General features: G+C 34.8%; 1 protein-coding gene across 21 annotated transcripts in view; it reads right to left on the bottom strand.

Moving 5' to 3' along the window:
- The window catches only part of PCM1 (pericentriolar material 1), a gene marked incomplete at both ends in the record, with an annotated part of 76,451 nt that overhangs the window by 5,723 nt on the left and 46,753 nt on the right, over positions 1 to 23,975 (bottom strand). For 7 of the 21 annotated variants that reach the window (XM_079726710.1, XM_079726702.1, XM_079726714.1 and 4 more), the window contains 11 exons: positions 1,943 to 2,103; positions 2,411 to 2,546; positions 2,803 to 2,865; positions 4,453 to 4,650; positions 6,772 to 6,906; positions 12,025 to 12,164; positions 12,644 to 12,802; positions 14,309 to 14,429; positions 17,992 to 18,123; positions 18,475 to 18,647; positions 23,324 to 23,488. In XM_079726710.1, coding sequence (XP_079582836.1) covers positions 1,943 to 2,103; positions 2,411 to 2,546; positions 2,803 to 2,865; positions 4,453 to 4,650; positions 6,772 to 6,906; positions 12,025 to 12,164; positions 12,644 to 12,802; positions 14,309 to 14,429; positions 17,992 to 18,123; positions 18,475 to 18,647; positions 23,324 to 23,488 — 1,583 coding nt within the window. Of the gene's footprint in view, positions 1 to 1,942; positions 2,104 to 2,410; positions 2,547 to 2,802; positions 2,866 to 4,452; positions 4,651 to 6,771; positions 6,919 to 12,024; positions 12,165 to 12,643; positions 12,803 to 14,308; positions 14,430 to 15,259; positions 15,281 to 17,991; positions 18,124 to 18,474; positions 18,648 to 23,323; positions 23,510 to 23,975 lie in introns of those variants that run through there. The other 14 variants (XM_079726700.1, XM_079726701.1, XM_079726703.1 and 11 more) reach the window with 6 other exon arrangements.

The following is a 23,975-nucleotide window of genomic DNA, read 5'->3' as shown; positions in this document are numbered from 1 at the left end:
ACCAGGGAAGGGGTAGGCTGCAGAAAGCACAAGTGAAGACAAGATAAAGTGTCACACTGAAACAGAAAGATCTAGTGCAAGTCTGTATAGAGGTGGGACCCTCAGCCCTAATCCTACACCTAACTGCAGAACACCAACAGCCAAGGAGGCGGAAGGAGACTGGAGGACCCTCCCTACTTTGGAGAAACTAAACCACCCCAGAGAAAAGACCAATAGGAATTAACATTTGCGATTTTCTGTCAAAAAGCTATACACTCGGCTACCCTATGGTGAAGCCCAAAAGAACCCCAACTGGCTTTTTGATATATTATTATTCTTTAATATAAGCACCAAAGGTACAGTGGATATTTAAAGAAAGCCTCTAGGTGGGTAAGAGAAAATATTGCTTCGTTGAAATAATAGGGTGCTATAAAAAAGTAACAATCAGGAAAAAAGTACTTAGAAATTAAAATTTTAACAGTTGAAATAAAAATAATTTCATATAGGTATTAAGGTCAAAGAAATCTCCCAGAAAGTAAAAGAGAAAGAGCAATGAGACAATAAAAGAGAGGAGAAAATTAGATCAACCCATGAGAGCTAATAACGTTTGATAACATTTATTCCAGAAGAAAAGAAGAGAAAATGGTAAGGAAGAAATAAAGGAAATAAAAGAAAATTGACCAAACCTGAAGAACATGCTATACTGAAAAGACAACTGAGTACGTAGTGTAGTGAATGAAAAAAGACCTGCAACGATGTGTATCACTGTAAAGTTTCAGAACTCTGTGGGGGGATGGAGGGAAAGCTTCTAGAGCTAGGAAGAAAAAAAGATATATACAAAGAATCAGAATAAAGAAAGGCATTGGCAACACTGAAAACTAGAAGACTAGGAAACAGTGCCTTCAAAGACCTGAGGGAAAATGATTTTCAAGCACTGAAGCATTAACTTGTCTTAGACAATATGAAGTCTCAAAATATTCTTTGCACTCTTTCTTAGAGAGCTACTGGAAGATGTGCTCCACCAAAATGAGGTAATAAACCAAGGAAGAGAAAGGCAAGATTTGATTCCAGAAACTGAGATCTAATAAAGAACAACAAAGGGGATTCCCAGGCTGGTAGCTATTTAAAGATCTAAAGAAGAGCCAAACCCAGAATGGAGCAGGAAAGGAGAATGCTCCAGGAAGGACAAAACTGACTAATTGGTTCATGTAGAAAATTCTACTGAGAGGTTTATAAAACTATTGATGGGCATAGCAAAGACTTGGGTTTGTGATGAAAGAAAAGGGAGTAAATTTAAAAATTGAGACAATTATTAAATTCAGGTGAAAAAATGTATAAGACTTAGCAATAAATAATATTTGCTTAGCTCAACAGTCAGTAATATTTACATAGTTTGGTTAAATCTAAATATTTGGTTAAATACAGATTTAACCAAAAGGTATAATTAAATGAGGTGGACAGGATTAATATAATTAAATGAGGAGCCATAAGTGACCTAAAAATCTTCACCTGCTATAATAGAAGTCAGTAGGTAATGCCTAATACATAAATGAATAAATACACACATGTATTATTCAGATGTAAGGAAGTAAACAGCAGAAGAAATCATACAAAATTTTGCCTCTGGGGCAGGATGAGGTGAAGGTAGGAAAGGGAATGATTTTATTTTGTTACATATAACTAGAAAAAATAAAACTTAAAAATCCAGATCTTCTGAAGTAATCACATAGTTTTTTAGGACTTGTTATCAAAAAAAACATTTTTTTTGAAGTGCTTTAAATGTAAACATTGCTAAATACAAAAATAATAATAGTGTTTAGGATTTCAATAAGAATATTAAAGTAGTTTGTATTCATGAAAATGAGAATGGGGAAGTTGTAAATTTTAACATCTGTAAAAAGAATCAGCTTTTTAGTAGTTACAGTAAGACTGGTGGAGGGTGTGTTAGCCTGCACTGGAATACCTGATCGTCGTGTTCATTTTCTTCTGTAGTTTCAGTGTTAGCCTGCAGTGAAGTCTGGACATCTACAGGTCCCTCTTCAAATTCTTCTATTTCTTCATCTTCATTCTCATCTTCTCCACTTCCATAATTAGTCAAAGCCTGAGTTTCAGCTTTGGACAAATCTAAGTTGATTAATAACACAACTTTTAGTAAAATTTCAGCACTTAAATCTTAATAATAGCTACCATTTATTGCATTCCTGCATTGCTCAAGTGCTTTACATACAGTATCTGAAATCTTCAAAAGAGTAAGTACTAGAAAACTGTGGTGGTGTAGAAAGGGCAGGTAATTTAGTCAGGGTCACACGGAAATTCAAATTCAGAGTTGTTTGACACCTAATTCTATAATCATTCCACTCCACCAAACTGTTTCAATAAGCAATCTATAAAGAGCTAATGTATAAACCTAGTCTAGAGCCTTCCGACTTACTAATAGACACTGGACATTCTTCACTTTCCTCATCTTCCTCTTGATCAGAGACATCAGAGCTCACATTTTTGGGACCGTCACCATCATAAACCTCAGATGTTTGAGTCTGTTTAACTGTTTCAGTCTCATCCTTGTCCTAGCCACAAATAAATTTGAGTAATTAATTCCTTAAAGTACATTTTTAAAAGGTATATAGTAAGTCTATCATAAAAATAATAGTTATTATCTAATAAAAAATATAAAGAATCATTTTTAATTTAGTTGTTTTTAAAAGAAAATAAAAAGTTTGTCAGAAGAAAGGATATTTTATGATATACTTTGCTCTCAAACATTAAGGTAAAAGCTACTTAAATTATTTAATCTTTTGTTTCAAAAGCATTATTAGCACATACTTTGTCTTCATCATCAATTTCTCCAGCAGGTGAGCCATGATCTCCTTCAAGAATCCTTTTGGCCTATAAGCAAATCAATTAAGCAGAATTTAGGGGTAACCATTCATCATTACACTTAAGTACTCAGTAAACCTTAACAAATGCTGCACCATCATCCAAAGAGTTGAGTGTTTTCTTAGAAATGTAAATTCAACTCTTTCATTTAAATCTTTTAAACGAACAAAACAAAAAGCAACACTGTCTACCAGACATCTCCTTGGATGAGTAAGAAGTATCACGAACTTACTAAATCCAAAACAAAAATTTTGGTTCCTTTCCTTCCAAAACCCCATCTTCCTTCAGTCTTCCCAATCTCAGTAAATGGCCCTTCATCCACCCAAATGCACAAGCCAGAAAACTAGGAACCAGCCTGTACTTTACTTTTGTTATCCAAACTGAAACTATGAGAATGCGTTATTGACTCAATCATCCAAAGGTATCTGTTGTTACACACTCAAAGATAAGACACATAATTTCTTACCTGGACTACTGCAACAGCCTTACAACTGGTCTCTCTGCTTCCATCTCTACTCTTCTACAATTCCTAATCAGTATCATATCCAGACAAATCTTAAACTGAGATTATGTCACTCCTCTATTCCAAACTTTCCCATGAGTTTCCATCATGCTTACAACAAAATAAAATAAAAGGTCCCTACCACAGTTTCTAAGGTTCCATAACTTGGTCCTACCTACCTCTGTGTACCTCATCTCCCACATGCTCGTCTCATTTAAAGTGTTCCTGCCTCCCTGGCCTTCTCTCTGTTCTCCAAAACACTCAATCCTGCCTTAAGAGTCTTTCTTTACACTTAACAGTTCTCTCTGCCTGGAATGCTCTTCCCTTTCATCTTCATTATAAACTCCTCTTGTCCATGTCTTACCTCACTTTTCATCCCCTGAAGGAGCCTCGTGATTCCGCCATCTAAAGCAACCCTTCCTATCATTTTTTTATAGTATCATCCTCTTTTATTTTTTTCAGGCTCTAAGCAACAACTGAAATGATGTGAAACTTATTTATGTCTACAATAAAAACATTATGAAAAGTGTGAAAAAGATGGCCTGACTTTATCTACTTTAGATTTCAGGAGGAAGGGTTATCTGTTTCTGTTTTGGGTCTTGACCTGCTTTCCCTCTCATGATTAGAGTCAAGAAAAGGGTGCTTGTCTAGGGAAAAAGCCTCCTGGTATGCCTTAAGTTGAGGGGAAAAAACCACCCAATTTCATATGTGATCAAGACTAATTTAACAGGGTATAAGCAGCTACAGGGATATATAACCAAAGTCCTAACTAATAGCAAGCATAAGTGTTGGCTGGGGTGATAAATACTCCTGGGGCATCTACTGGGACTGGCAGTAACCGCTGCAGGCAGCTGGCCAAGGGCCAGATCCCCGTCCTCCTCTCTCTTCTGGAAACCTGCGTAAGTGGCAATAACGTGAAGTGGCTATCTGATAATTCCTGCCACTCATTCCTGCCTGCATTCCTGATTAACTCATATTACTAAAAAACCTACTTTTGCTGAGGTCAAGTATGATTTTAGTTACTCATAATGATCAAGAACTATATTTATATGCTAATTATAACTACTCCTAAAATAAAAATGCATGTAATTTACCTCCTTCGCGTAAGACTGTATCACTCCGGCTGCTTCTATTTTCCTTTTGCATCTCTGTTTAACAGTTATACTATTATTATCCAAATCTTGCATGAGTTTAAAGAAAGCCAATTCATTAAATAACACTTCAGATATCTCTACAAGAAGATCTTCTCCACAATCTTTCAGTTTTCTGCCAGCAAATTTTGCCAGTGAATCCTGTTCAAAGATAAACCAAATAGCTTTAAAGATTACAGTAAACTTCAACTGTCGGTAAAGCAATACAAACAATTAACAAGTTTAAATTATAATACTCACCAATGAAAAAACAATATTATTTTTAGTATTGAAAAACTTAAAACTAATGGCTAAGACAGGCTAAGAAAAGATATATTAATATTACTAAAAATATGACTAAGTGGGAATCTTGCTGGTCCTGCTTACAGAGTATACAAAAGAACACATGGTTCCATAGCTTTAGTCCCTATGTAATATAACTGCCAGCCACAAATATATAAGATAAGGGATTCCTATTCTCAAAAGAGGTCCCACACAGTACCAGAGGATATACATATAAACCACAGTGAAAAGCTGAAGTGCCATGAGAGAAGAAAATACCATTAGAATACTTTTCAAGTTTTCCCCTTTATGTAAGGCAGCCAATCATTCTAATTTAAATTTTCTCTTCAAAATCAGTCTAAAAGTAAACTTCAGTTCTATATAGCATCATCAAATGAACAAGTCTGCCATATTCTACACAGTTTTTACAAAACCGCTTTTATTTTTCTTTCTTCCTAAAAATATGGACTATGCTATTTAGAAAACAGGCAAACAACTATAATGCTCAGTGCCCCCTCCCTCCCAAAAAACTACCTTATCTAGCACAGTGATGGAGAGAAGTACAAACCCTGGGTCCTTCATGAAAAAAAATGCACTGAATAGGTTTTGTAAGAGAAAAAGTAGAAGACAGTAATTTAATCTCTACCTCAAGAAGAATTTTCAACTCTGGGCAAGATTTAATGTAAACTAACTTTTATTCTTCATGTAGGTCTCCTTGCGAAAAAAATTAGGAATAAGAAGAAAAGCAGTCGGATTTTCTTAGACTTAGGAAAAAAAACCTTAGGTGCAAATTAATATATGGAATCTTCCCACAATTGTAACAGTAGACAAAACTGAGGAAGGCCTGCATGGATCCTGATTAACAAAAACATTTAAAGTATCAACAGTTTCTCTTTCAACCTGACTCTAAAATGGAGTTCTTTCTTTCTGTAGGAATAAGTTACCTAGTTAAATTTATAAAAATACATTTATCTAAAAATTATCCTAAACATTTTTAAACAATGCATAACACCACAGATGTCTTATATTCCTTATGTGTTAGTACAACTAGATTAAATAGAGCCAGAACACTTTAGGATCTATTACTATAGATTTATATAGATTATATAGATTTATATAGATTACTATAGATTTCCTGAAATTTATACTTCAGTCTTATTAAAAACAAAATGAAAAATTATAGTGATGGAAAAGCACATCAACCTAGGGTTTTTAAAAATTTGATGGACAAAGTGAAAATACTACCTCTAAAACCAATTTAAATTAAACACAGAATAGGAAGCAAGGAAAATTTTTACAGGAAAATTCTGTAATATAGATGAAAAGAAAAACATATTTTCTAGTTTGGAGCAATAATACACATCACTGAACTATCTCAATGGGAAAACATACCGGTGAATTTAACTGTCAAGATGTTTATTATATGCAGTAATTATGGTATCCCTACTCATTAACATAGGGGTTCTCATCCTTGGCACTGTCAACATTCCACAGGGTGCTACTACCAGCCCCTCCCTGCCTGTTGGCCTGAGGACACTGCTAAATGTCTCCTGGGAGGCAAAACTGCCCCAGTTACAAACCACTAACCGTCACATAATTTAAAGTTACTGTACAGCCTAAGAAGTCTCTACAATCAAAAGCTAGCTTCCGGCTTCTACAATTTCCCAGATTGGTAAAAAAAATTATTTTAGAAAATACCATGGAATACTTTTTAAACAATTCAAACTTGAAATGCTCTTTCTGGGCAGGAGAAAAATCAAAACAAAATTTTATTAGAGTCGGGACAGGCCTTAGAGATAACAAAGTTACATGAAGACACAGGCCCTAATCCAACTTTTTTTAACTAAGTAAGCAATAACCTAAGAAGTATTAAAATGTCATCCCAAGTGGATGCTAGAATGAATATCTACTTGAATAAACTGTGTAATGCCAGAAAATGGTGGGAAAAAAAAATCCTAACCGCATGGTACTTATTGAAGTCATACAAGTACAAACTCTTACCTGTAATATACTTCCAAGTTGCTTATGAAAGAACTTCACAAACTCTTTGCTTTCATCGTTTTGCTGGGTAAGAGTCAAAACCATGCGTCTTACTGAGGTTAGAAGTTGAGAAGAGCATACTTCATCCATGTGCTCCTGAGAAAAGTCCTAGTTGGTTAGGATATAACTTATCTTACTTAAAAAATATTAATCCACATAATATGACATTGTATTTTTTTTGCATAAGCTCTTCAGCTTTTTTTTTTTTTTTTTTTTTTTGTGGTACGCGGGCCTCTCACTGTTGTGGCCTCTCCCATTGCGGAGCACAGGCTCCGGACGCGCAGGCTCAGCGGCCATGGCTCACGGGCCCAGCCGCTCCGCGGCATGTGGGATCTTCCCAGACCGGGGCACGAACCCGCTTCCCCTGCATCGGCAGGCGGACTCTCAACCACTGCGCCACCAGGGAAGCCCAGCTCTTCAGCTTTTAGATGCACACTTGGAAACTTCGTTCCTAAGAATAGCCAAACTCCCCCCTACGCACATTAAAAGGTTTGCAAATTTTGATTCACTATAGCAGATAATAGCCAGTAAAAGAAACTGGCTGATTCAACATTTTCCATCACTTCCTTTCTGTACTTTAAGGAACTACTCACGCCATGGTTTCCATATTGCCTGTATTCCTATTTGCAGTTCAGTTCATTTCAACTACTCTCACAACCACACTTCACCTTCCACCCAACTTCCTCTGTGTTATCTTCTAACTTTTCTAAGCCTTGGCACTGCTGACATCCTGTGCATTGTAGGATATTTAGCAGCCCTCTGGCCTCTACCCACTAGAAGCTAACGGCACCCTCCACTCTCCCAAGTTCTGACAACTAAAAAACATACCCAGACATCATACAATGTTATTAGGGTCAAAATCACACCCAGTTGAGAACTACTGTCCTTTCTTAACAAGTCCCTTTGGGCAACTCTCTTCATCACGTTAATCTTCCTTTAGAAGCACGTGCAAGCTACATAATAATCCAAACCAGAGTTAACTTTCTGAGGTGAGTCCATAAAACATCCTTATCAAGTAACCTCAAGGCTCTGATCCTCTTTCTGCCACTAAACTCATTTGGGCAGGTCCTCTAACCTTGACTCAGGTTAAGTTTGTGGGGTTTTTTTCCCTTCCATTAAATGTGTGGCCAAAGGTGGCCAAACTAGACCATGTCTAAGATCCCTTAAATCTAAGGATTGAAGCTCATTTTTTAAAAAATTCATGTGTCAAGGCAGGCAATTAAAAAAAAGACAACAGTCCCTGTCTTCAAGGAATCAAATACCAGTGGAGGAGTCAGATCATGAGTACATCAATCACTACAAGCTACACGCTATCCAGTAGGTGATACTTTTAAACTGCAGGGACTGTTTCTTACTCATCACCTAGCACAGTTGCTAGCTCACAGGAGATACTCATTACTTGCTGAATAAATAAGGATCATAAAAGAAGCATACACTAGGTGCCCTAAGGAGCTGTGGTAGCATATCAGAGCTCTGAAGAAAGGTCAGTCAGGCAGAAAAGAGTGACAGCATTTTATATTTTCAATGATGACTAGTTGCACAAAGGGCTGATATATGAAAAAGAAATGGCAGGTATAGGAAATGTTGAGTAGTTTGAAATGAGTATTTATCTAGATGGAGAGCAGTGAGAGATGAAGCTGGGAAACTAAACCACATGCAGTGGTGAAATCTCTCAACTTCAAAGATATGAATTAAGGTTATGCTATTGGAGAGAAGGAAGTAAAACTAACTGCTCTTAGGGGCAAAATCAATTTTTAAAAAAAATCAATTTTTGACTCACAGGTGATAGAGGGTAAGAGAAAGTTAGGAAGTCTAACTTAGGTGACTGGGTGTAAGGCTGACACTAACAAAGAAGTTCTATAATCTTACCCAAAAAGTCAAGATTTGAAGTGAAATGAGACATCATAAAATAGTTAAAATCAGACCATTAGTCCTACCCATTTTGTTGGCCTCAGAAATTGTCTGAAATGCTAAATTTAGTAGGGTATCCTTATGAAAGGATATAACTTAATCAGACACAAAATTGTAAATGCAATAAAATTTCCTGAGATGGTCACATTCCCTACACATAAAGCTAAATCATTTATATTTTTTAACACTTAGAAAATAACTGTACATATCAAATAAATATCACTACCAATATACCTAATTTAACCAAAAAGCCATGTTTAAAAGTATTTATTGAATTACAATAAAACAAAAACCTAAAAGAAAAAAGGTAATGCTTTGTTGTCTATGCCTAAGATAGAAGCAAGCAATAACCTGAATAGTTTGTCAATTTACTTTAGGGAATGGTTTCAAACTCTTAGGTGAATATCTACCTATCTATCTATAAGAATATATACATATTCTTATAATTTATAGGAATATAAATATGTGAGGGGGTGAATACATATTTTAATAAATGCACAGGAATAACGGATGAAACTGATGTATTTGTCTTATCTCCTCAGATTCCCTTCATCTAGTCTCTCAAGTCCTACTTGAGTGAAAATACCAAGAAATCGAGAAAGACATTATTCTAGTGGGGAGATACAGGCAAAAAATTGTGATACTTTGTCATAAGTGCCGAAATAAGAATAGGTACCAAGTATCCCAGAAGCAGCTACGAGAAGGAGAAATCCTGCCTGTAAGTACATGCTAACATACTTCAGCTGGGTCCTCAAGGGTGTGACTGCCAGAGGAAGGGTGAAGGGCATTGGAGGCGAAGGAAGTAACCTGGGCAAGGTGCCTTTTTGAACAATGTCAAGTAGGATGCAAGGTATGCGGGAAGGAACAGTTATGAGGCTGGGACCAGGCTATAGAAGTTTTATGAGCGATGCTGAATCTGATCTGGATTCTATAGGCCAACTGTTTTCAAACTATATTTAAAACTACACTTGATCAGTTTGAAAACCACAGTCAAGGTTTGGTGGATCCATTCACTTACTAATTCATTAAGTATTTACCGAGTACTTACTACCTGCATGTACTATACTTGGCACTGGTAAGACAGTGACCACAACAGTTTAACATCTCTGATGTAAATCTTCCATTACTTCATGGAGCTTACATGTAACAAGAGAGACAGACAAAACAAATAAGCAAATATTAAATAGGTTATAAGGTGACAAGCCCTATGAAGATAAAGAAAAGCAGATAAGGAGTAGGGGGGATCTGCTCACCCAATAAGTAACATTTGATTAAAGCCTTGAGGGTTCAAAGGAAAAAGCCATGCAGGTATGTGAAGGAAGGGCATTCCAGGTAGAAGTATCAGCAAGTGCCAAAGCCTTAAAAATGCTAGCAACGCTAGCAGGAGAGTTGAAAGATTAGAAGAGGAAGCAGAGACAGAAAGAACCATTTGGAGCTGCTGTGGGTGCCCAGGAAAAGGCTAAGTTTTCCACTTTTCACATGGAATAATCTGGGCATAGACAGATGGATCCTCTCTCTCCTCTTGGCTTTCACATCTCTTCAGGGAAAGCAGTTTCTCTAATTGCCTTTTCAAGGATCTCTCTTCTCTTAAAATATTCTAAAGAAAGCAATTACTTCCACCGAGGGAAGAAATGTAAGTGTATGGAAACAACCTTCTGTTGTCAACATCTTACACACTGGCAAGTACAAGCAGCTTGTAAGAAACGAGCCCAATGACAACATACTTTGTAGTTTCCCATATCTGAATGAAAAGACCGTCTTTTCATTTCTAATTTTTTAAATTTCCATTTTAAATGAGAATGTAAAAGGGGCCATCTCAGAAAGAAGCCCTGGCTTGCACGCTTCTTTCTCTCCCCTTTTCATTGTCATTAAACAAAATTAATGGTACTGCTTACTATTCTCACTGTTACTAGGAATATAAATTGTTAACCTTTCTGAGGGACAATGCACATTAGGCCCCAAAGCCTTAAAAATATTCATACCCTTAAAGCTTGAAATTCTATGTCTAAGAATTATTTCTGAGGAAATAAAAATGGGATGTGTATTTAAATTTAGCTAAATCATTTAAGTATTCTTCATAATAGTGAAAAAGAAACCAGAATAAACATAAATGTTTAACAACAGGAACTGACAAAACAACAGGGAATTCTGTTCTATGAATACTCAGCCCTCACAGCAGCAATCAACATAGTTCACTGCTGGCAGTCCTACTTAGTCAACTCTGGCTCTTCCTCTTTTGCATTTTTATATGTTTGATCACCTGATCCTGGGCCCCAGTTCTAGGCCACCTTCTCTTTTCTAGTGCTGGGCTTTAGGAACCCCTACCTACTGTTAGTAGGACCGGATTTCCAAAATATATCCCAACTATCTACTTCTCCCCATCTTTAGTACTGCACCCTTGTCTAAGCCATTATCATTTCTCACCTGTCTCATTGTTCTTCTGACCCCTATATTTAATTCTCCATAAACAAACCAGACTTTGTTTCTCTCTTACTTAAAACCTTCTAGGAGTTCCCCTTCGAACTTCGAACAAAATCCAAACTCCTAACCATACCTATGATGTTCTATGTAACCTATGATGTTCTACGTAAACCGCTTCTCCAACATCATCTCACACAAATGTCCTACAGCCACATGGTCCTTCATCCAGTTCCTTAACATGCCAAGCCAGCTCCTACTTTAAGGCCTTCCTCCATCTGGCATGATCTTGCCTTAAGCTGGCTCCTTATGCACACCCCTGCTTAGATATCCCCTCTTTAAAAAGCCTTCCCTGATCATCCAGTCAAAAACAGACACCATCACATCGCCGTATTTTAATTCTCTGCATGGCATGTATGACTGACTACCTGATATATATCTACTTATATGTTTTATATTTACTTGTTTTTTTAATCCATATTCTCATCTTAGCATGTAAGCTCCATGTTAGCCAAGGTCTTGACTTGTTCACTACTATATGCCAGGTTTTGTGGACAAAGTAGGCATCTTACAAATATTTTTGAATGAATAATGAATCAACAGTGTGTAACCATTAAAAAATACGCTGTAGAAAACAGCAATTCAGAAAGATGTTTATATTATTAATATCTGAAAAAAGCAGAATGCACAAATATATGGACAAAATATTACAAAAAGGTTGACAAAATATTGACAGGAGCTATCTCTGAGTGACAAAATTATGGGTGATTTTTAGTTTTCTCTTTTGTTTACCTATTTTCTTAATTTATTACAATGGAGTCTTTGGTATGAATTTTAAAAATAAATACAGAACAGTTTATTTATTTTTAAGAAATAACTGCTTACCTTCAAAAAGGGAATGACTTCTTTCATAATTGCTTTAATTTGCCGGTCCAGTTGCTGTGTATCAATTCTAGGACATGGGACAGTAGAAACTTCACTTACAGGTTGCTGTGAACTCTGATTTTCAATAATAGGAGTTTCCGCTTTAAAAAAGAAAATGCTGTATTAGCAAAATAAAGTCTATGATGTTATATGTATACACTTACACAAAATTCTAAAGAATATTAAACTCTGATGATTTTATGCTAAAATAACACAATGGAACAGCCATGTCGTTCTAGTACCCCTGATAATTAAAAGAAAAGTGGTCCAAAAAATCCCCATTAGGGCTTCCCTGGTGGCGCAGTGGTTGAGAGTCCGCCTGACGATGCAGGAGACGCAGGTTCGTGCCCTGGTCCGGAAGGATCCCACATGCCGCGGAGCGGCTGGGCCCGTGAGCCATGGCCGCTGAGCCTGTGCGTCCGGAGCCTGTGCTCCACAATGGGAGTGGCCACAACAGTGAGAGGCCCGCGTCCCGCAAAAAAAAAAAAAAAAAAAAAACCCCCATTCCACATCACGTGGGGCTCTTAATTTTTTATATATGGAGCAATGAGTCTTACTTTTAATCAATTCAAGAACACACCTTCTAAACTATCAACTGTAGTCGGGGCAGCAGCACCATCCTCATCCTCAATAATCCTGCAGGTGCATCTGACATCTGTGTTACTTTCAGCCTCAGTCTTCATACGCTCATATTCTCTCATTCTGGCTAATGCTTGATCTAAGTGAATCACAGTGTTACCTGCATATGGAACAGAAATATTTCTAGAGGATATAAAAGCAAACTTTTTCATGTATTCCATAAAATTTATTAATAAAAAAATAATGTCTGAACATAGGGAAGAAAAACTAGCTTAACAAGTTCCAGATACTGTACTATTTGGGTACTTGGCATACATTATCACATTTACTTAATCCTTAAAATAACCCTATAAAGTAGATGATAGTACCCTCACTTTCACAGAACTTAAGTGACTGCCCAAGGTTTCACAGCCAGTTAAATATAGAATCAAGAATTGGAACCCAGGTCTCTCAGACTCTCAGGTCCATACATTACTTCACATGAACAGTACAACAAAAACTAATTCCAAAATGTCATACAAATTCTGATGTAAATAATCCAACCTAATACAAGTAATTAAGGTAGGGAAAAGACCTAAGAATGAGATTTCCCAATTCTTCTTTGTCCACTTCAGACAAAGCTAGTGGTGAAGGATTGTGAATAAACAATCAGCTAATGAAACTAAACAGGTAGGATTCAAAATCTCTTGGCAACTCAGAAAGTGGGGACAATTAAGGGAGAGAGGGTTGGCTAGAGTGATTTTTCTCTATGAGATGAGCTCAGTACAGACTTGACAGGTATTTAATCAGAGGGAGCTAGGGCCTAGAGTCCTCGTAATTAGGGTAAGGCAAAAGGAAAACTTACTGCTTACTAAAAGGTAGATACCTAATGATAAAGCAGGGCTTGGCCCTTTTCTTTGTAGCAGAAAAGCCCTTTGAAATCATCTAAATCTTGTTCTCATCATATAAACAAACACTAGAATTACAGAACATTAGATTATTCTATCAACTAAGTGCCCCGGAAGTCTGAATGATTGAATACTTGGGTATAGTTTGATGTGCTACAGTCTGGAAAATGAATCAGGCACCTGGGCATCTTTCTTTTCTCTAATTTCCTTTCCAAATTTAGGACTTGGGTTTTTTTCTCTCTGACCTCTGCAACCCTCTAAGCTTTTGTTTTACTACTGATGTAAAAAAATGCAATGTGCCATGCCTCAGAGTTACCTGGGTTTCCCACTATAGATTATATATACTAAGAAATTTCAGTTCTTACCCAAATTATGAAGTTAACATTTTTATTGAAGACGTGATTGGATGAGGCATTGCTACCTCTGAATTTTTCCTACTAATTAACTGGAAGATCTTAAAGGATGACCTTTAAGGGAAAGGAAATTAACATTCTCTGAACTTCTATTAGGCATGCTAAAGAGTTCTGTGTATTTTTCACAAGAACATAGCAAGGTAAACAGGACCCCATTTCCTTAGTATATGCAGAGAGTCAGAAAGGTTAGATGATTTGCCCAAAGTCAAAAGTTAACAGTTCTTGAATTTAGACTGATGGATGGATAGACTTTTAAGTCCACATTCTTTCCACCACATCTTGCCTTTCTAGACTTTTGTTTCCTTATCAATGCCATTCAAAGACTATATTAAAGTCGTGTTCTAAGATTATAAAAATTTTGCTTACCCAGATCATCTGTTGCAAAAGGCTCAAAATTTGAAGATACGGACATGACACTAGCATTATCAGCATCATTTTGCTCACTTATTTTATGTGTTTCTCTCTCAAAGTTCTTCTCAAAAGTTTCCTAAGTTATAGTTTAAAAAAACAAATAAAAGTCAGTAATATTTCTTTTAAAATTTTATGATTAATATTAAAAATTTAACATAGAAACTAAGTATTTGCATAAAACACTTAAAACTGTGATATAATGAAAGTTATAAAAAGTTGAATACAGAGTCACAGATAATATTAAAATATTAACCTTGCAGAACACTTTGTCATTATGGAGATGAAAATACACAGGGCCAGCTACTAATTAAATTCTAACTTGGAAAAGGTAACATTATTTCTACACCATCAGAGAAACTCTATCTTCAAACTCTAACAATGCCTAGTACCTTACTATGATATCTGGTTGTCTCAGAAGAAAAACATGACAGCATCATTCGTATTTTTTAAAATTAACTTTATTGAAATATAATTTACATACAACAATGCACCCATTAAGTGTACACTTTGATGAGTTTTGAAAACTATATGCACCAATGCAACCATCTTTCCTGAATATAAAGACCATTTCCACCAGCCCAGAGAGTTTCTTTGTCTCCTCTACACCTCACTCATATGATTTCTATTACCACAGATTAGTTGTGCTGGTTCTAGAGCTTTATATAAAATGGAACCACTCATTATATACTCTTCGGTGTCTGGCTTCTTTCACTCAGTATGTTTCTGAAATTAATCCATGTTGTTGTGTGTTTCAGAAGTTCATTATTTTTTAATGGCTGAAATAGTATTCCATTGTATGGATATACCACCGTTTGTTTATCCATTTATCTGCTGATGTTCCAGTTTGAGGCTATCATGACTAAAGATCCTATGAACATTAGTGTACAAGTATTTGTGGACATGTTTTCATTTCTCTTGGATGAATACCTAGAAGAGAAATTGCTGGGTCACATGCCAAGTTTATGTTTAACTTTATAAGAAACTGCCAAACTGCTTTCCAAAGTGGCTGTACAATTTTTACAATCCTACAAGCAGTGTGAGTTCCAACTGCTCCAAATTCACACCAATATTTCTTATTGTCAATCTTTTAAATTTCAGCCTTTCTAGTGGATGTGAGGTAGTACCTCATGTAGTTCTGATTTGCACACTGGTCATTTATATATCTTCTTTTGTGAAACACATGTTCAAATCTCTTGCCCATTTTTTTTGAGTTGATTTCTTACAATTGAGTTGTAAAAGTTCCTTATATAGTCAGGATTTGTCTTTTACACAGTCATTTGCCAGATATATGTACTGAGGTTGTTTTCTCCTAATGGTATCTTTTGAAAAGCAGAAAGATTTTATTTTCATGAAGGCTGATTTATAAATTTTTTTCTTTTTATATTTAGTGCTGTGTCCTACGAAATCTCTGCTTATATCAAAATCATGACGATTTTGTTTTCTTTTAGAAGTTTTATAGTTTTAACTTTTCCAGGACTGTAAGTAGTTTCAAATTAATTTTTGTGTATAGTGTGATTAGGAGAGAGCCTCAATTATATTTTGACTGTAACTCATTTCACAATTGTGTTCTTTGCTAGTTACTGATCTTTCAAAGTTTTCTCTTAAATTATGAAATGAAAGGTTGTCCCTGATTAAAGGAAATGCAGGCATTAGGGAACATGTTTTAAGGAATGGAACCATTTTGCTACTCCTTTAAGTAAGACTTGAAGGTAGATGTGCCTTTGCCATTTTATAGCACCCTGGAGTAGAAGATGCAAATTGTTTCTTCCTCTTCCTAAGTCTCAATTCCTCAACCTCCTTGACTGTAATTCCCAGATGTCTACTTTAATTCTCTTTCATGGCATGAAGACTTTTACACGCTCTGAAAGGTATGTGTAAAAGCTCCATAAATGGAACTCAAAGGACCTTGGCCTAGAAACATGGAGAATGAGACTCTATATCCATCCAGTATGGTAACCACTAGCCATGCAGCTAATTTTAAATAAAATTTAAAATTTAGTTCCTCAATTCCATTAGTCACATGTCAAGTGCTCAATAGCCACATGTGGCTAATGGGTACTGTATTAGACAATAAAGATATAAGACATTTCCATCACTGTAGAAAGTTCTATTGGATAGCACTGCTCTAGATCTGCTAAGACACCTACTTATAAAGTATTACTGTATCTTTAAATTTTAACTTTAAAACCTTGTCAGGTTAACTTTATCATAAATTGTAGCTCAATTTTCAAAATTTACTGTTGATGATGCAAACCAACGGGCTCAAATCCTTTAAAATAATTGGAAGTAATGCCGCCTATCTGAAATTTGGATAAAAAGAAAGGCACTGGAGTTAAGGCTATAAAATTACTAAAAAAGATTTCTAAGAACAGACACTCTTCATGCTCCCTCAGTAAGTTATTTCAATACCTAATCAACTTAAATGTAACCTAGTATCTCCTATTTTTTATGTATACAGCTGGACCACTTTTCATTTCCCACAAAAAAAGAGAACACAATTTTCAATTAGTTAAAATAACAATCAATCCCAAGTAGCAATTAGTTACATTAATTTGTATTTGCTATCATAAAGTCAATCAAAACCATGTAGTTTTTGCACACAGGTTTATGTTCATAGTAGTATAGGAGTTGGAGCCTAGTGAAGAAAAGTTTTAAGCAGAAAAGATGACTTGGGGAAGTACTGTTTTAAATATGAGTAAAATAAAAGAGCAAAAATTGAGAAAAAGTCCTCAATAATTGTAAGGAAATTACTGTACATGAAGAAGAGAAGATGATCTTTTGAGAAAACACTATCTTTTCAGAAAAGAAAGTATGTTATCATATTAACAATGGGCAGAAACACAGTAATATGCTTCCAACTCTATACCTATAGCAGGTATTTGCTAATCAATTATGGCACTCTTATCCATGAATATCCAGGTGCTGAAGTTGGTATAAAAAAGAACGTACTTGTTATCCCAGGACCACATATAATCTTTTACAAGAGAATCAGGGTCTGAACCTTTAAATAGGTGATTTCAAATGCCTAGTTCATCTCCTCAGTATCCTTGTAGTTTGCCATACAGTCATCCAATCCACTATGTGTGAGGTAGGCGTTATTTGGAGGACATAGTTTATTGAAAATATACATTTTCCTCACCACTCTTTTCCATTTCCAGGCCCTTTTTACTTTACTCAAATATTTCTTCATCAGTTTTAATATATTAAATTACATTTTCTTCCAGGCTTTCTTTAGTCTAGGCTTCTCTTCTAACTCAAAGACTAACTCAATTTATCTTGTATTTACTCAAGGGTTCTTTGATCTAACTGCTGTCTGGTTTACTCAATGTCTTGAACGAAGACAACAATTTTTACTGAGAGTCTATTATGACTTAACTCCTATGTTGGACAAAAGAGATATAAATATGGTTATTTTAGACCTTATAACCTATCATTAATTTTTGGTGTTTGACTGCTGTCATATTGTGACTGAATTTTATACCTCATCTCAAAATAAAGCAATACATTACACTCAGCTTTTTAAAAAAGCTAAAAACCAAATATATTAGGTATACTCACAATTTATTAATAACCTACTTAACTTTTGTTAGCTGCATACTGAAATTATGTCTACATTTCATTAATCATTATCAGCTTACATCATCAGTAGTAGCAAGGCTTTCACTGGGAGTAAGTTCTGAGTTTGATGGTATCCAAGTACCAGAATTCACTGACTTTACGTTTTCCCCTTCTTTTTCATGGTTCTCAGAAATATGTCTGGATACTATGTCCTAAATAAGGAAATAAGATAGCTATGAAAAACATTTGTGTTTAATCACAAAATTAAAAGTAGAAGCAGATACCAGAACAAATGCAATACTCCTGACCTCAAAGGTTAACTATGAGGAAGACATAACATTTAGGATAAAACACGAAAAAATTGCTCAGAAAAAGACTTTATCTAAATCTACTTAAGCTATATAAGATTATTAAAATGGCATGGAAATACATAAAAAAACAGATCAAAATACTTATGTAACAAGAACATACTTCAGTATGGTTACTAAGAAAGTAACCAGACAGAATGGTGAAAAATGGTAATACCAGAAAGCGTAGGGGAAAAAATGTTAGGTACTAGATACCTGCAATGCATATAAAGCCCTCTGTCTCAAATAATCTGTATTCAGTAGCTGAAGTTCATGGAAGAGTTCAATAAGAAAATGTGGACGAGATTCATTTTGAGAAATCAACGTAGCTACTTCAGAATAAATGGTATCCCGCAAAGCTTCAAACATGGAAAAATCACTCCCGGTTTCTGGAAGATATAAAAGATCAGGAAGTTAATATTGATGAAATACATTCCTGACTATTTCTTTTAACTTGCAACATTACTCTCACCTTTAAATTACTTAAAACACAATTCTATTTCAGAGCTTTTAAAGTAGAATAAAAATCTTAAAATTACCAAGAAAAAAATAATCTTAAAAATATCAAGGTATACACTAAATATTTACTAGAGAAATAACATTACTTAGCATTACTTAGAGCAAACTTATTTCTCAATGGAAAATTTTACACATTTTATAGGAATAATCAGTGGAAATCTTTCAGCACTTGAATGAAATAAGCAAATTGCAAACAATTTTCCTTTTTTGCTAATATGAATTTTTTTACAAAAAAGGAAATTCGTTTATTTTGTTAATGTTGAGAACAAACTAAATGCTGCCAAGGAAACATACTATTTTAAGGCTTATTTAGTTAGGTCTACTGATTCTCAAATCTCCACAATCATGCTGTATTGATGAAAAACTGAATTTGTAACTATAACAAAACAGGTCAATTTTACTACAGTGTCTTACTGACATACTCATTTTAAGTTGGAGCAAGCAGTGAGGCTAATGAAGTTTTCAGTTTCACAGAATCTAGGCATCACTCTATTATTTAACAACAATTCTGCTACATATATTTGTTTATAGCAAAGAATTATCACCCTTAAAGGTATACACTCATACCTTTACTTTTAAGAGCACAAATCAGGAACTGTTCCCATTTTGAGTTCTCTAAGAAAAAAAAAATGTCCCAGTGTTCTTCGAGCTATCAAATTCTGTAAACTTTCTAGAGTAATAGTAGAACCACAAGCAGCTAAATATTCAAGTTCTACAAAAATCAGTGATAAGTTTTCAAGAAAGGGAATTGAAATGTTGAGTGTTTTAATATATTGTGCTTTCAAATAAACATGCAAAGATCATTAAGATTTTAAAAATTCACTTTTTGCAAGAGAGAAATTTTTAAAATGCAAAGCACATGTGGTTTAATGAAAAAACTTTCCATTAATTTACTAGGCAAATTAACATCCTCAGGCCTCAATTTCCACAAGTATAAAATAATAAGGGTAATAAATATGCAACTTCCTTATCTTGCCTCAGACATTTATGAGTATAAAATGAAATGATATACTAAAACTCTCTTAGTAGTTTTTAAATGTTCAAATGTGCTATGTTACTATAAAAATATTTATTATGAGCAGGAACCAGAACTATCTCTGTAGGAAATCTCTATTTATAGGAAAAATCCAGGTAAGAAGATGGGATATCATACAAACTTTCCCAATTTATACACTATATTGTAGTTTGATGAGTTGTTTTAGAAAAGGTTTTTTATTTTAAAGATATAAGAAAAAAGCATATTTAATTATCTCTGTATGTGATAAAATTATCACTCTAAATTATATATCAGTAAAGATTAAATTATTCCCGAATAATGAATTATGCCAAACATATGCTTCATCCCTCCCACATACAACAGAAAAGTGGAAAGTTTTTGCCAGTTTCTCCTCCTGGACTAAAATGCATTAGGTTAGGCTAGAAAAATCCCTGGTCTCAGCCAGATTTCTCTGACTCCATCTTGTTTTTATCCTACTTTCAGAGTTCTTTTCTTTAGGAAGTACCACTGATACATTTAGCTTCCTCCATGCTAGGTCCTTGTTTTTTTTGTTTTCTTTAAATTCCCCTAGAGGTTCCCCCAGCTTTTCTTTTTTACTCATGTATAGCACAGGAGGCATTAAAGAATATTTACAATTCTAAATCATACAGAACCATGTCTAAAAAAAAATTCATAGCTTAAGGACAAAAATAGCATTCTGCAATTTTCCATGATCTTTATTTATCATGGTCTTTGCATGTCATAGCTGTTTTTGTTCAACGGTTTATTTTTTTATACATGTTGACTGGTAAGGAAAAATAAGAACTACAACAGAAGTCATACACAATACTTACCACTGTAAATCAGAGCTAAGAATAAAAGTAACTATATTTTTGTTTCCAAAAAATATTAATGCTCGTAAGCATTTAAAGAAAACAAGATAAATAACTTCAAATAAAACATTAAATTATAAAAACGCTTTCTATTACCTACATGAATGTGTTGGTTATGTTACATACACTAATACACCAATTTTACCAACCAAGTAAAGAATTATAAATGAAAACTTTCAGAATTTAGTATGAATTCTTTCTCTTTTACCAGCCAAATAACACATACACACTAAACTAAATCTAAAAAAATAATTAGAACAATAAAACTAAGGATTTTTAGGACCAATGGAAGAGTTAACAAAAAGTGGACACCAAAACTAAGCAGATTGTTACCTGGCGCTTCACTGCATGCATTTCTGTTAGACTGCTGTAGTATTCTCCTAGCATGTGCTGTAGGAAAGGGCAGACATAAGGATGAACATAAAATGTGTATGAATAGTAAAGACAGGGTCTATAACATGAATAAATGAAGGAAAAAAAGAAATAAGCAAATTTCTTTAAAATCGTTTGCCTGAACTGAAATGTTATCACAAGGTATGGTTTATGCTCTGTTTAAAAATAATCTCTCTTCAGGAAAATATCAAAAGATCTGCTATAAACTTGTGTTGATGTGACTGATGATGACTATCATAATAAACTTCTACCATTCACTCTTAGAAGCATACACATCAAAGGGAGCCCCCCACAACCCCCGAGCGAGAAGAGGACTGTATATAGTTCAATACTAGCAGCCGTATATGCTACAATCTAATGATCATATAACAAAAACTACTCTTACGTGCTATAAAGAATTTCAGGGTAATGGTTAAAACTATAACTAAGTCTTTTTAGAAAAGAGGAATATTTATATTATTCAAACATTTTTTTAGTTCACCAAAATTTGATGGTTATATGTTTCTAAGTGACAGTAATAAGATCTGAAGTACTATGACCAACTATCAATTATTTAGGTAACTGACATCTAAGTTATTAAGCCTATCAATTTAGTGCCTTTCTCCAACCTCCACCCAACTGTTTACTGTTTGAAGACATCAGTATTTGATAAAGATAGTGAAAGGAGATGGAAACTACAAAGCTTTGGTAAAATGCTAGGGTCGGAACAATAGAATTGATATGTTTGACAAAAGGATCTTGGACTTAACAGGAGACCAGGATTGAAACTTCAGCTCTACCATTTGCTAGCAATAGGACCTTGAGGAGGTCATTTCAAAATATGAATAAATGTGATGCTTCTTTTCTGATTACAAAAGTAATAAATACTCATTATAAATTTTAGAAAATACAGAGGAGTTTAAAGATAATAAAACCACTATTAACATGTTGACGCATTTTCTTCCAGCATTTTTTTAATCCAGATTTTTGTTTAAAATAGTTGGAATCATAATGTTCAGTGAACACCTAAATCCCAATTTCTTCTTTTCACTTTTGTTTCCTTAGGATGGATGCCTACAAGTACTGGGTTAAGGGCATGACTTTTTTCCCAAAAAAACTGTTCCAGTTTATATTACTGGTCCTTTATGAGCACTGGGGAAAAACAGGCACCCCTTCTGATCATGTTTCCTCATCTGCAAAATGAAAATAAAATGAATTCAAAGGATTATGAGGCTCAAATGAGATGAGTAATTTGTCTAGTTTGTAAACAGTAAAGCACACTACAAATGGTAGCTACTATTATCATGTTCACCAAGGGTCTACTGACAACTGAAAATTTAGAGTCTATATTTACTGCCTCCCTCTCCATATTTCTTTGAGATGTACTTATTCTTTATAAATCAGGGACGTGCCAGTACTTACTTAAACTAAAATGGCGGAAATACTTAAGACTCCATTCATTCAATAAACACTCACTGAGTGCCTACCATGTGTCAGGTTCCATGAGAACATTTAAGATACAAATATGAAAAAATATTATCTACTGCCAAAGAACTCAAAAAGGTGATACAGACACTTAAACAAGTAAATACTACATAATGTGATACAGGCAACAAAAGAGGTTTACACAGGCTATGACAGAAAAACAAAAGGGAGAAAGGGTAACCTCTCCCAGCTTGGATTTGGATACAATTCCAGAGTTGCAGAATTAAGATTTTATTTAAGAGCCAGCAGAGAAAAAGGCTTACAAAGAGCAAAAAGGACTTGAGGCAGGAAAGACAACTGCTGAGGTAAGACAACTGCTGAGGTGGCTATGGGAAAACTTCAGTTCAGTGCCACTGAAAGAGTCAAGTTCAAGGCACAGGGTGTGAGAAATGAGTCTGGAGAGGCAGGAAGGAATCAAATCTCTGCTGGTCAGATATGTTACATTGAGGCATCTGGACTTTCTCCCGCAGGAACGGTGAAGACCAAAGATTTTAAGCAGGGGAACGATGTGATTTTATATCCAACTCTTATTCAGATAATATTTTCAGAATTTCAAATTAGGAGTACCAAATTAATGTCAACTATACTTGTTCATTCAGAATTTTATCAAAATGCATCAAAAGATAGTATCACAATAACAATAAAATATATTTCCAGTTTACACTTCTTGGTGTCAAGAACTGTGCACTGTAAACTCTACTATAAAACCTTTCACATGATAGAAAAGTGTGATAGATGAATTTTAAGCTTGTTTTAATATAGCTTTTCAAATCTAAGGTGAAGAAGTCCTTAAATTAAAACAAACCAAAAAAGAACATACCTGAAGATATTTCTGTAGACCTACTATATCTTAGTACTTTTTCCAGCTGCTCATGATTCTTTCTGCTGAATACTTTTGCTTGAACAGGCTCTTCAGTCTGGGCTGAATGTCTGTTCCTACTTTTGCAAGATTCACATGTGCTAGACATACTGGCACTTTCATACCCTTGAGTAAAAAAAGTGACAACTGTTATCAGTTGCAACTAACTCAAACTGAAAGGGAAATTGATTTCCATAGTGAAACAGTACAGGTCACTCACTTTAGAATGCTGTGAAGGCCTGGTATAACTAGAAATCAAAATAGTAAATAGTATGTTTCGGAAAAATCTTTGCGATAACCTTTGGAGGCATAGGATAACAGTAATAAATTCTAACACTTCATTGTCCTTCGATATTCATCTCAATGAATACATCCCAACTCAAACTACATGGTAGACCTTATATAACCCAAATTCTCTACTAGACTCCAAGCTAACAATTTTTCAGTATTAGGAAATACAAGAAAGAATCACATCTAATCTATATATGTCCATGATAGACAGAAGAATAAGGGGCATTAAATAATCAGATGTCTGCTTTTGTATACCTTTTGTTTAATATGACTTGGTATAAAGCCTTCCCCACCCATAGGTTATACATATATTCTATTAACT

Source organism: Hyperoodon ampullatus (genome assembly GCF_949752795.1).
Source record: "Hyperoodon ampullatus genome assembly, chromosome: 20".
Classification (NCBI taxonomy): Eukaryota; Metazoa; Chordata; class Mammalia; order Artiodactyla; family Ziphiidae; genus Hyperoodon; species Hyperoodon ampullatus.
Note: the sequence above shows the minus strand (reverse complement) of the source record. Positions and strands in the feature narration are given on the sequence as shown.